This window comes from Macrosteles quadrilineatus, unplaced genomic scaffold (genome assembly GCF_028750875.1).
Source record: "Macrosteles quadrilineatus isolate MER2022 unplaced genomic scaffold, UCM_ALF_1.0 Scaffold_6__1_contigs__length_79288215, whole genome shotgun sequence".
Taxonomy (NCBI): Eukaryota; Metazoa; Arthropoda; class Insecta; order Hemiptera; family Cicadellidae; genus Macrosteles; species Macrosteles quadrilineatus.
In genome coordinates this window covers 33,921,287-33,935,820 of record NW_026542599.1, presented here as the reverse complement: position 1 = coordinate 33,935,820, position 14,534 = coordinate 33,921,287, and the positions used below count along the sequence as shown (strand labels likewise).

The 14,534-nt window shown below is 34.7% G+C and overlaps 2 protein-coding genes across 2 annotated transcripts in view; one reads left to right on the top strand and one right to left on the bottom strand.

Moving 5' to 3' along the window:
- Positions 1-9,110, top strand: part of LOC128996415 (lamin Dm0-like) — a 32,564-nt gene extending 23,454 nt beyond the window's left edge. The window contains exons 8-10 of the mRNA XM_054421733.1: positions 626-850; positions 2,751-2,840; positions 7,878-9,110. Of these exons, the coding sequence (XP_054277708.1) occupies positions 626-850; positions 2,751-2,840; positions 7,878-7,916 (354 nt within the window). The 3' untranslated portion in view covers positions 7,917-9,110. The remainder of the gene's footprint in view (positions 1-625; positions 851-2,750; positions 2,841-7,877) is intronic.
- Positions 1-14,534, bottom strand: part of LOC128996423 (coiled-coil domain-containing protein 124) — a 463,618-nt gene that overhangs the window by 292,484 nt on the left and 156,600 nt on the right. The gene's annotated exons all lie outside the window — the stretch shown is intronic.

Genomic DNA, 14,534 nt, shown 5'->3' with positions numbered 1-14,534 from the left:
AAAGTTAATTGTACCTTGTTAATTGAATTAGAGAACCCATAACTTAACCCAGTGTTACCACGACCTGCAAGCTTACAATTTGTTACCTTGTTCCCTTAACCTCAAAAATCTGACACTGATAATTAAAATACAGCTGAAGCAAATTTATTGTATGAAAACATAAAATTTAAATATTTCTATAACAAAGTCACTCCGATCATAATCAAATGAAATGCTTAACTCATGTCCCAAAGTGTAACCTGAGCAAAGCAGTTGTTTTAAGGCTGTACATAAGATATTACAATATTGTCAACAGTTTTGAGTGGTAGATCTCCCACTTTTGTATCAAAAATGACTTTCATTGTAAAATTTAATAAAAAAGTACACTGAAATCCATGGTGATGGTTTTCGGCTAGTCTCAGCCTAGCCACTGAGGATGCCACTTCATAGTAAGGGCGAAACGTCTGGCAGTGAAATACAACTGACGACGCCGTTGACACCGAAAACCATCACCATGGATTTCAATGACAACGGCCGTGAAAGCCTACGCATAAGATAAAAAAGTACACTGCTGCTTTTCTCACAATTTTTGCCATGACATCGGCCTGATGACTCTTGATTGTTAAGTTTGAAATATGTTACACAGGAGGTGCTGGTGGGCAAGTGGCAGGTGATCGCTCGTACGTTCGATGGAGCTCAGAGCAGCTTCAAGTTCCGAGCCAACAGCAAAGTGAAGGCTGGAGAGGAGGTGACTATCTGGTCATCAGACTCTGGCCGAGACCACGAGCCTCCCCACCACCACGTCATGGCCGAGCAGTCCTGGACAGTGTCCGACCAGATGACCCTTCAGATCATCAACGGCAATGAGGAGGTAAATCACCCATGTCAATTCTAGAATAAACACCACATAGCGCAAGCTGTGTTACAAGACAAGAAGTTTTGAGGTTGGAGTTTGGAGACAGTTTGTTTAGCACGTCTGCACTAAGTATTTCAGCTAAACTTAGTAACAATTTTTGTATATTTTGACTACAGTTGCTTTTATACAGTTGGATATTGCCTAAAAGTTGTAGACCTAGGCTTCATTTAAGTTTGGTTGAATGACACAAGATGGATTCAGATGAAGAAGACGATTTAGGCCTAAATGTGCCTTCAACATCATCACAAGAATTCAAAAATAAGTAAAGGAGTTTAGTTTGGGATTTTTTTGTCAAAAAGGGCTCTATTGCAGAATGCAACACGTGTAAAAAGTCCTTAAAAGTAGGTTAAAAGTTAATAATTATACATTTCCTATGTAACTTAATAAACTCATTCTAAAAATGCCTAAGTTTAAGTTAGCCTACATTAAGCTAAAAGGGGCTTTATTATTTCAATCGAAGATTTAAACTAGGTACTGTAAATGGTTAAAAATAGAGCCTAGGTTCTTGTACCTTCAAACCTAGTTGTCCAGTCATGAGATTAGGCTATGTTAAGTTATGACAACAAGTTTTATTTTAGGCATACCTTTTTAAAGTTTATGTTCTAAAACATAAACATAGGGCTGACAGTAAGTTGTAGGCCTAAATCCCTACTTAGTAAAAGAAAACAATGTGCGTTTTTATGTGGTTATAATGATTATCACTACCCAATTGGTTGAATGTGTTTAACAAAATTTGTTATTGGTAGTGCTTTATAATTTTGACTAATAAAACTTGGTTCAGGTTTGTACCTTTACTTATTATCTAAGTTCAGTTACCTATTGAATTAAACTAGGCCTAAATTAAATAAACAAAAGATACATTTACAATCTACACTTATTCTGAAAAAAATATACCAACAGTTTTAGTAACTTAATTAAGTTATTGAGAGTTGACTTGACATTGATTTCAAGTTTTCACTATTTGAGGGTTAGTATTCGGTTAAAAAATGTTCACTAGGCCTTTCGAAAAAATTCGAATTAGATTCGAAATTCTCTATTCGATTCAAAAAGAAAAAGTAGTATTCGCACACCCCTATACATTATACCTCACCTTTGGGGAATTTATTGAGAAGTGGGGGATTAAGGTCTCTAAGCGTTTCAAGGATGAATTTTAAAACACCCCAACTAGTTGATGTCCTAAAAGGTCATCCATGTCTGAGCACCTACAAATGTCTGCAAGACCATTTAGCTGATTGCCCAATATTGTCCTACTTACCTTATTGAACTCCTTCTAGTCCAATGACTGCCAGTCTCCTCTAATCTTCCGCATCTCCAAAGCTTGTTGTTCTTGACCAAGAGAAGGCGGCCATCCTACCTCAGAGTAGGTTAACAGTCCTTGGAGCATAGACACAATTACAAAACTACAAAGAGAATTTCTAATATCATTGTACCCTGGATATTTCAATAACAATTCATTTGGTGAGATGGTAAATAACCCTTCAACGACTGTTAGAAATTAACATTGCTCTTATGGCAGGGATATCCAAGACGGCCGTCTGCTTCTGACTCCCTTGGAAAACAGTTATAAAACCTTCTAGAAAATTTCTGATCTCATAGCGCCCTAAATATTCAAAGTACATTCACTTTGGTAGTTGAACAATATTTTGGTAGGGTAAATAATTCTTTAGCAGCTGTTTGAAATTAATACAAAATAGTCCCTAGCCTCCACAGGGACTGTTGGGAATCAGTCGTCCACAAAGCCAAGGTAAAACAAATCTCTTATTAAAACAAAGTATAAAGTGATTTGAGGCTGCACAAAAATGAGATCTAATACAAGATTTGGCTGGATAAACATTATTGTTGTTGTTTGTTGCAGGAGGTTGGGTTGTTGGAGAGAAAGAGAACTCAGTTGTCCTCATCAGTCAGCAGAACACGTCAGGCCGGAGGAGAACTGTACCACCAAGAGGTAGGTCAGAACATCTAACAGCTGTCAGGACAAAAACCTTATAGTTTCACATTACAGGAATTTTAGGAAATAGCTTCATATGTTATTTGGGAATAAGAGAAAACCAGTACATTTTTTAGTATCATAATCTATTTTTGTGTCAGATAGTTGAGTAAAAAACGCATATTTTAGTTTTATATTGCACTAGCTGTACCCGCGGGCTTCGCCCCGTTTAACTTCATAAGCATTCGCATGGCTCATTCACGTCCTGGTTGAAGTTCGTTCGCTACGCTCACTCACCTTTAGGTTGGAGCTCGTTCGCTGCGCTCACTTGCCTTCAGGTTTGCTCGTTCGCTACGCTAACTCGCCTCCAGGTTGAAGTTCGTTCGCTACGCTCACTTACCTTTTGGTTGCAAATTAGCTATTGTCATAAATTAAAAAAAAATAATAGTGCTGCACCCTGTTGGTAATCCTTGTAACTTTTATGCTATTAAAGATCATAGAACAGAACCAACTTGTTTAATTGAAACAGCTGTTAAGATTCATTAATTCCTTTTAAATATGAAAAATCATAAGATTAACATGGGGAACTACAGAGCCACTGGGGCGGAGCCCGAAAGGGTTTTTGAGATAAGAATATGCTTTAATGTTAATCGGGAATGTGAGCTATCATCATGCCAAATTTCAGTCCAATCCGTCCAGTAGTTTATGCGTGATTGAGCAACACACACACAAACACACACACAAACATACACACAAACATACACACAAACTCACAAACTTTCAGATTTATAATATTAGTAAGATAGTCTAATAACTTCTTGATGCATGTTATTATTTTGTCTACGTAAAGAAAGCAGAATTCAAAACTCTATAAGGAAATATTAGTTGTTATCCGATTGATTTGAATAACAAGTCTGTACTGAAATGAGCTTTAGTTGAATAAAAGAAAATCATTATTTTTACATTTAATCCAGTAAATTTGTATTTAAATTTACTCATAGCAAGAAAGTTTTGGGGTAGTTTTGATTTTTTCCAATTCTTATGTATTTTGGGGTGCTGAATCCGAATCTGAGGTTTGCCAACAAAAATTCTTGATGCAACATTGACAAAAATGAGAAAAATATGGAAAAAATGATATTTTTTTTAGTATTTGGCTTATAACTCAGAAACTATCAACTTTTCGTAAAGAGTCTATATTGTAAAAATTAAAGTACACAAAATTTGCTACAAAATGTACCCCTAATGTGGTAATCTCCGATGAACCGTTTAGGCTACAGAGCTATTTGAAAATTGGAACATTTTGTGTTAGTTTTTAAATTTCTCAAATTATTCTGTCAATGTCATATATTCATTGTATATGCCCAGGCAAAGGTCTTATATAAATCCAAAGTATTAAAATTGATTAATTTTGTGTTACTGAACCGCTGATATTTTATTTAGTGTACAGAAGAGTTACACGAACTGTTGCCGTTTAAATTATCCTCGCTCAGAGGGTTGTAATGAGGCAGGTTCTGGCAAACGTTTTGATGCATCATTTGTGAGCGTTCTAGCTTGTTCATCTGGACAATAAAAAAGGTTAAAAGTAAAAAAAAAATGTTCTACACATAATAATAAGTAATATCAAAATTAAAATAACAGCAATCTGTTAATCATGTAATATACGTATGCACCTGATGACGTGTTATTAAAATATACGGAAATAAAAAAAAAATGCTATGTAGGCATATACTGTTGCTAATCATTTACAGTTAGAGTTTACATTTACATTCGGGATGAATGAATGGGGGTAAAAAAATTACTATCGGCCTATGGTAACAGTGCCCATCACTCATTTGTGAGCGTTCTAGCTTGTTCATCTGGATAATAAAATACCCCCGCCGCAGCAAACCTGAAGACTAAGCGAATTTCCATTTCCCTGAATGGATTTACACTAAAATGTCTCCTTAAAAATATCACATTTATTCCCTATTTAAATAGAATCAGTTTAAAACATACTTAGGTTTGCTGCAACAGGGAGGGTAAAAGTGTTTTTATGTAAAATGTTAATAGTTGGTAAGAAATAAAAACATTTTCCAAATTTGAGCAAAATATGTTAATAAACAAGCAAACTACAACAGTTTAATTATTTTCCATAAGAATAACATGGAAATTTTAAATTTACAATTTTTTAGAATTTTCTCCGTATCCATTAGGTGCATTATATCGCTTCAATATACTTAATTATTTGTATTTTTAAGCTCTACAAAATAGTTTAGAAAGAAATTGCAAAATTTTATGTTTTTTTGGTCAAAAATGTGAAAAACCCATTTTTACCCCATAAAAGCCCCCATAAACCCCCGTTCCCATGGTCCGATCATGCTGGTTCGCGAACTCGTTTGAATAAATGTAGGTTTACACGTTTGTACCAAATTTCATCAAAATCTGATCATTTTTGCTCGAGTTATCGCGCTAACGGACATATATATATATATATATATATATATATATATATATGAATTTAAAGGGATGGTGTTTTTGGCCTATAGGGACCTCAAAACGAAAAAAAATCGGTCCCGGGTCCAGGTCTTACCATGAGTACTACGGTAATAGCTTATTCCCTATATGGGAAATTCGCTAAAAAGGTTAAAAGTAAAAAAAATTGTTCTACACATAATAATAAGTAATATCAAAATTGATGAATGGCTTGGTAGAGTGGTTGGCACTGTTACCATAGGCCGATACTAATTTGTTTACCCCCATTCATTCATTCCGAATGTAAATGTAAACTCTAACTGTAAATGCTTAGCAACAGTATATGCCTACATAGCATTTTTTTCCGTATATTTTAATAACACGTCATCAGGTGCATACGTATATTACATGATTAACAGATTGCTGTTATTTTAATTTTGATATTACTTATTATTATGTGTAGAACAATTTGTTTTTACTTTTAACCATTTTTTTATTGTCCAGATGAACAAGCTAGAACGCTCACAAAAGATGCATCAAAACGTTTGCAGAACCTGCCTCATTACAACCCTCTGAGCAAGGATAATTTAAACGGCAACAGTTCGTGTAACTTTTCTGTACAATAAATAAAATATCAGCGGTTCATTAACACAAAATTAATCAATTTTAACACTTTGTATTTATATAAGACCTTTGCTTGGGGAAAAGTTGATAGTTTCTGAGTTATAAGCCAAATATTACAAAAAATATAATTTTTTCCATATTTTTCTCATTTTTTTCAATGTTGCGTCAAGAATTTTTGTTGGCAAACCTCAGATTCGGATTCAGCACCCCAAAATACATAAGAAATGGAAAAAATCAAAACTACCCCAAAACTTTCCTGGTAAAAACACTAGGCCTAATTAACTGAATTAATTGTTTGGGAATATTTTCTACTTTTAAAGTCCGAAGCCACTTGGCGTTATAAAGATAATAATAACCCCACCTTGTATTTATAAGCTAGAGTCATAGTACCGCCTTGTAGAATTATTTATGCAATGACAAGCATCATACAAGACAAATCATAATTATAATTAAAAAAGCTCATACGGATCCATTTTAAAAATTTTACAGATGTTCACAGCCTCCCAAACAATCAGCTCCAAAAGAAAATATTATTTAGAAATCCTTATTACAGTATATAATTTTTTCAATATTGTGGTAGCAGATAAGTTTTTTTAAAGCTTACTGTTCTACCAAAGTGCAAGACTTTTTTAAGAACAAGACCAATTATAATTTTCCCCATAATGAAGTAGACATGGAAAGCATGGCCGATTTACCGAATATGCACAGTAGGCATGTGCCTAGGGCGCGAGGCAATTTGCTTTTTCGGGGGGCGCAAAGATTTGGGAAATAAAAAAATTGGTGGTTGTATTTGCATGCGATTGCTGTAAACTTCTGATAATTCTTCGCGGCCGTGTAGACATCGTAATCGTCTTCCGCGTTTGCGGCAAAATTCTTACTATTTTCCGCGGTCGGGTCGTTTAGACATAATTATCGTCTTCCATGATCGAATCAAAATATGAACATATCCCGCGGTCGTGAGGAGATTATCATCGTCTACCGCGAATGAGGCAAAATTCTGATCTTTTCCCACGGTCGTGAGGACATTATCCTTTTCTTTCGAGACCGTGTTCAAATTCTGACCTTCTCTCGCAGCCATGAAGACATCATTATATCATCCCCCGCAGTCGTGTGGACAATGGACATAGTAATTGCCTCCCGCGATTGTTGCAAAATGGCAATCATATCCCTCGGTCTTGTGGAGATCATCACCCTCTTCCCCAAATTTGGCAAAATTCTGAATTTTTCCCGCGATCGTGTGGCCATTATCATTGTCTTGCGTGATCGCGATAAAATTCTGATCACCTCTTGCGGCCGTGAAGACATCATTATGTCGTCCCCCGCGGTCGTTTGGACATTATCATCGTCTTCCGTGATCATGGCAATATTCTGACCATCCCTCACGGCTCTGTAGTTTTCATCATCGTCTTCTGCGATCCCGGAAAATTCTGATCATCTCTCGTGGCCGTACATATTATCGTCCCGTGGTCACGGAAACGTCACTGTTGTCATACGCGACCACAGTAAATTGAAAACCCCAGGTGGAAATACAAAATTCACACACAGTGGCAGTCTCGGGGGGGGGGGGGGGGGGTATACCTTACCTGAAATATTTTATATTTTATTAGCTAACATAAATACTATCAGCTTGAGCATATTTTAGAGCTCAAGATACTATAAAAATACGTTTTTAGACTAAATTCCATACACCCCAGACCCCCCCCCCCCCCCCGGTGGTCATCCCCCTCCCGAAATGAAATCCTGGGATCGCCACTGTCACACTTAATTCCCGGATCAAAAACCTCCCGCATGATTCCCGGATTTCCCGGTTGGTGGACACCCAATATATTGCAAAGGGGCGCTTCTATTAGTAAGTTCTAGTAGTTCTAGTAGTAGTAGTATTAGTTCTATTAGTGTGCCTAGGGTGCTGACAGGGTCAAAAACGGGCCTGATGGAAAGGGTTGTATTTTTGTGTCACTAATTGGCATATTTTTGTTTCAGGGTGATGGAGAGGGCTCAGAGCGGTGTGCTATTATGTAAACACTGAAATTCTTCTAAATCCTACAAACTAGTGTATATTATCGTGAACATAAATCATAAGTTACTTAGACAGATGAACTCAAAAACACGAATGAAGAATTTGTTATGAGACAATTTGTATTTCATTGACAATGAAAGTGCTAACTAATATAGTGTATTGGATAATATTTCAAACTGGATACTTTTTTTGTGCGATTGAGGACCTAATTAATTTTCTACAACCATGATTTATGTTCACTATAATTTGTTCGCAACACTTACATGTTGTTTTTTTTCTGTTTAATCCCTTAGGATTTACTTAACGTTAAGATAAGAGGTTGATGTATTGCGTCTCACTTGGATCCTAATTTTCAATTTTCCCTGTTAACTCAACCGGTGTACATGTTTTCATAGTTTTCTTTATTTTTTTAAAATTAAATTTTACATTTCTCTGTCAAAGGGAATTTATTTTTGATTTTGTGTTTTTTGTATACATGTATCGAGTTAAGATTAAGTTATACATTCTTTTAGGGAATCTTGTTTTTTTATGAATCTATTTTCCGAACTGCATTACAGAATTTGGTTTACACAAGCTTTTCTATGTTGTAGTTTGTTAGGTTGTAGGTTCATATAGGTTATTTATATTTCAATATTTTATATTAAGCTATAGACATGTTATTTAGTCATTTTGAACTGTTAACCAGACTATTGTAAGTTTTGATTGTGTAGGTCAGGTGTCAACAGAGGTTTAGATTGTTTTTATTCGGTTTGGATTCAATAAGACTGAAGGTGAACTTTTCTAAAGTGCCTTTATGTAAAATTTATTTATTCACTATTAAGTATAGGTTTGTAGAATATAACTACCACTGTTGTTATTTATGGTTTCATGTTAAAGTATTCGTCATGTTAACAGTTGAATTGAAGTTTGAGTCACAGTTGTGTGAGATTGGCGGAGAGAGTTTTTGATGTGTTTAATTCCTAAGTCATTATACAAGAAACATTGTTGTGCAATGTGAATGGTATGTTGTAATTTATTTTTGCTATGTAAACCCCCCTTGACACCTTACGGGGACTAATGTTAGCACCTCTTAGTCCTACTTCTTGCATAGTTATGATCACATTTTGTCAACTGTTCGTCACTAATACATAATATTCATAAATGCATTTTTACTTCTATTTATAAGTGGAACAAGCAAAAATAAATGTTGAAGTACATGTTGCTTGGTTTATTTTATAATCCTGATTACTTTTGTGTTTAATTTTTTACATCAAGAGTATTTATAAGTGTCCTTTACGACAAAAGTGGGTAAGTAGTATTCATTGGCAGATTGTACCAGGGACAAGCCAGTGGTACTGTGGGCACCCAGCCAGGAGAAAAAGATGGGTAAGCTTTAAGTTAATTATTTTAATGAAGACCAGAAACTCGGGTTTAGTACAATTTCTTAATCTAGCCACAAATAAGCAAGATGCAGAAGATACACTCCACACTTAAGTGGTGTCTAGCGCTAGTGCTGGTGTCTAGGGCAAATTCCAACACCACCACTTTGCCTACAATACTCATGGTGGAGGAGGACCTCATGCCCTGTGTGATAAGAATCTCCGCACAGTGCTTATTATTCGGGCTGCGGCACAAGAGACCAGAGCTGAAAACACACGGTTGTCCCATAAGGATGTTTCCTCTATCTTACTTCTCTGTGATCTTCCATTACATCCTTGAGTTGCTTAAATATGCTACGGGTCAGATGTAGATTTGTTATAGTTTAGTAGATTAACAGGAATAGCTTTTAATTAAGATACAAAAACTAATGAAATAAAATATACATTTTGATTACCACATTTAAAACAATCCTGTTCCAAAATGCTGGCATTGAGATCGGTTTCTATGATTATCAATCAGTTCTCTGACAGTTACACACACTTGTGCATATTTTAAGTTGAAGAGGATAGAATCATAGACAAAAAGAATTAAATATAGACTGCCAGCTGCTGTGCTGTGTTTACCATGGCTACACACTGCTAGGAGCGCCATGTAGTTACGTAGCGCGTAGGCTGTAACTACATGGCGCTCCCAGTAGTGTGCGCCAGAACCTATGGTAACCGCAGCACAGCTGATGGTCTATATTTAGTTCTTTTTGTCTACGATAGAATGGAGTAAAATTACCTGTAGCTTCATTACTGATAACAACCACTAAACAAACAGCTGTTTATTGAGATAAAATAAATAATTGCTTTTACAGTATTCGGAGCGTTTGCAACATTTTAAAAGAGCTGGTTTCAAAACCTTTCGATCAAATAGGATGTTAATATAATGGTTCCACCAGGAGGATTATCAATAGAATGGTTGGGTTTTACGCTATGGTTTTACACATATTAAAACAACTTTGTCTCCTTGTGGACCATAGTGGTGATCATGTTTCTATTCAACAATACTTCTTGAGAAAGTAGTAGACAGGTCGGTAGTTGTTGGTCATAAGTCAAACATTTTCCATACACATGAGTGTGTATAACCTAAATTTTGTTCGTGTTTGGTTTATAAGGACGGCTGGCCCGATTTTAATGATTTTTGATTCGTTGGATTCGTCTTTGTATAGATAACATATTCAGTTTTACATTTGGCTTAGCCTTACTGGCCTGTAAAGTTTGTTTGTAAAGCTTATGGAGCTATTGGAAGAATGTAAATAAACAAATATATTAATTTAAGTCAGCTGTAAATACTTTAATTTGACAGTTGAAAGAGCAGAGGTACAGGTTCTGCTCGCTGAATTTTTATTTCAGGTTTAGTGTTGCCTACAGTATTATTTTGAGGCTTCTGATTGGCTGAGGGAACATCATTACCGCAACGATACGGATTGATGCCAACAGCCTCGGTGGTGTAGTGGATAGAATGCTAGGCTGATAATCCGAAGGACCTTGGTTCGAATCCCATCCGTAGCACTATTTTTTGTATTGGACTTGTTCATTATCATCACCTTTGGTTGGTTTGGTTAGGTTATGATGGTTTGACCCATTTATAGTTTTATTTTATGAAAAGAAACATATTTTCGAATAAAACCTTCATTCGATTTTTCATTATCAGCAAGTCTGGTTAGTTTGGTTAGGTTATAATAGTTTAATTTTATAATTAAAAAAATATAAAATAGGATTTGAGGCATTTATAATTTTATTTTATGAACACAACTATTTTTTTCGATTAATAAACCTTCATTAGATTTTTTCATTGTCAGCACGTTTGGTTGGTTTGGTTAGGTTATGACGATTTAATTTCACTATAAAAAAATATAAAATTGAATTTGAGACATTTATAATGTTATTCTATGAACAAAACTAATTTTTCAATTAGTAAACCTATATTATAGTCAATCAGAAGCCTCTAAATGACACTGTTGGCAAAATAAATCCTGAAAAACAAATTGTGCGTTCTGCTCCCAAGATTCTTAACCCTTCCAGGGCTATTGACGGATCGTCAATCTTTGTTTACTTTCCGGGCTGAAAACGGATCCGTCCTGAGAAATTTCTTTTCTGGGATAAAGACGGATATATCCATCCAAAAAAACTAATTGATATCCAATGTTTATAATACAGTAATAAACATTACACTGCATTATAAATGGGTTATTTGGTTTTTGTGGTTGACAATAATAATTGCCGCAGCTGTTTCAGCTATTTTGCACCATAAGAGTGTGCATAAGTAAATATTGCTGTCACTTCACACATGGTTGTTAGTGAGTGATGTTTACATTTTGTGTTTTGTACTTTATTTTTATGTTATTGAGCTAAAGTTATTAATGCAAACGATCTGAAATTTGAAGAGATTATTGTGATACTTAATAAAAGTATGTCTGAGAGGGGTTTTATACTTGGCAGTGAAAATAATAGTATGGAATGTGATGGATATGATGAACCATGAACCTGAAGAACAGTCTTTTACGTAGTGGAAGTCTTGGCGGGGAATGGGATTGAGGACATGGGAGCGGAACTCAAACTGAGAGGTTTAGATTTACTTCAGAATGTTAGAAAAATTTTTATGGATAAAAAATAAAGCAAGGGAAGGAATAGCCTAAGGTTGACTGATATATCCATCTGCTGCCCACAAGAATACTCAAGATTATTGGCAGTGTTCATATTTTGTGAGTATCACTGCTGAGGGCGGCAGACGGATATATCCATCCACCATATGTTTTTGTGGGCCAAAGACGGATATATCCGATAAATCAAATTTTATTTTCTTCATAACTTTTTTACAAAATTTAGTTCAGCCCTAAAGAAAATCAAGTTATGATCAATGAATTATTTCAAGTGAAATAAATACAAAACACAACAATTTAGTTTTAATTTTTGGCAACAAATAATGAAGCTCCAGTCCTTCATTTAATTTATTCCTGGAAGGGTTAAGTTTTATGATAATGAGAATACAGTAGGTTACTTCCACCATGGGTTTATTGGTATATTTTTTATGGAAACAGAAGGATCATTACAATGTATAAATGCTTTATAATTATTTTGGTACCGGTAGCTATTTGTTAACAAATTTGAACTGATTAACACCTTCATATTTGGATTAAAATTTTAACTAGATGATTGTTTTTAAAACTAAACGAAAAAAAATATATTTTTAAGCATTTAGGTGACTATTGACACTATTATTTGTTTTCATTCAATTTACAATCTAAATTTCAATTATACTACCATTTTTTTGGCCATGTAGCCCATACTTATTTACTCAGGATACTGTACTAAAAATATTCAAGTCTACTCTTCGAATGCTATTGAAAAATCTAAAGCCTTTTTTAACTGAATTTCATGAGTGGTTTCGATTGATTGCTGTGATGGTGAAATACTTAATTTCACATAAGTTTCACTTCACATTACCGTAGTTTTTCACATTTAGAGCAAAGGTGTTGTGTTTTTCTACAACACTGCTTTAATTATACTATGGAGAATATTACAAAACTAAGCTGTACGTAATCCACTTTTGCTTCTAAAATCAATTTAATATTTGTAACTATATTCCTTAACTCGATGGTTAGTGTGTAAATTAATGTAAATACAATGACCTAAAGAACGAGTAAAAATAAGAACTGGTATGTATTATACCAGTTGTTGATTTCTTATTATACTTTTCTTTTTTTACTCATTATTAATTATTATTCTTATTATTATAATTTGTGTAGTATTATACAAATTTGATAAAATTTGTGCCCTGATTTATGAGAATAGGGGTTGGCTTTCTTAAAATATGTAATACAAGTTTTCGTTATTTTATTTTTGCTTACTGTGATATTTACATAATGAGCCCTGCAGGTAATGAATGATTCCTGACAAAAATTCAGTAGGTAGGGTACAACATAGGCCTATCTATTTGATGTGAAATCATTATAAATTGTTTTTTGATTTAATACAGTACCCTATGTTGTTCAATTATTTTTACCCATCAACTTTTAATATGTACGTTTTTCAAGTAACTAAACTTTTAAGTAAGTGTATCGTTTGAAAATAAAATCGTACGTTACAGAATTTTCATACACGAATCAGCCTATTATATAATTTTTACTAGGAAGAGCCTTATAAGTTAGCCTAGCTTGAAAGAATAGTTATTTGTGCAACTAGTGAGAAAAGTGAGCAATTGACTCACTCGAGAGAAATCCTTACTCACGAGCCGTAGGCGAGTGAGGAATGGTTTCTCGAGTGAGGCAATTGTACTTTGAACTCGAGTTGCACATTATACTTTTCCTACAGTTACCATAAAACAAATAAATTTGTGAAGAAACATAACCTTTTTTTACACAGAAGTGAACTTTTAATATAACATTTAATGTGAAGTGACAAATACAACAGTACAACAGCTGACCAGCTGATTTACAGCCAGTGCTGCCAAAGTATTTCGCGCGCATACGACGTTGCCTGCATGTTACGCGCTCACTATTTCGTGCCTTCACGTTGCAAATCTGGAGTGAGACAATGTTAACATTGTCTCACTGATGAGCGAATTAACCACTTTGCTTTCTCAAATCAGTGAGAGAACATGTACATTGTTAGGTAACTGTAGGAAAAGATATTTTTACAAACTAAGAGGTCCAATGTCATTTTGTTCCTGCAATCAAAGGTGGATGTCTCTTTTATTCAACAGATTTAAACATCAATATTTTCTCTTCAGTGTCCTCTCCGTTGAAAAGCAGGAGTACAGTAGCTAGTTTGTTAATAAACAAAACATTTTTCAATATCAATCTTTTAACCTCAGCTGTTACTTTTTCATGAGATTCTTATGTGTCGATTCTCCTTTATGTGATTTATGCCTTGGTAAACTTTTTCAGGGCTGACATATATTTAGTCCTTTTCAGAGCGTCTCGGTGAAAGACATTTACCAAAATCCCTGAAAAAATATTTGCGCAGTATGTGTTGGTAGTGTTGTCCTATTGGGAATGACATAACGGGAAGGGGGGGGGGTTTGTGAGATTTAGTTAATGTTAACTGAAGATGAAGTTACATTACTCTGTCTTGTATTTCTTTGTTGAATCTTGAATCCTGACAGAATAAGCATCTATGCTCCTGTGGGATATCATCAAATTACAACTTCTGCTTTAGGTTGTTGGCGGCTCTGGTATTTAGGTACACCTAACTTCAACCTTAATTTACAATGTT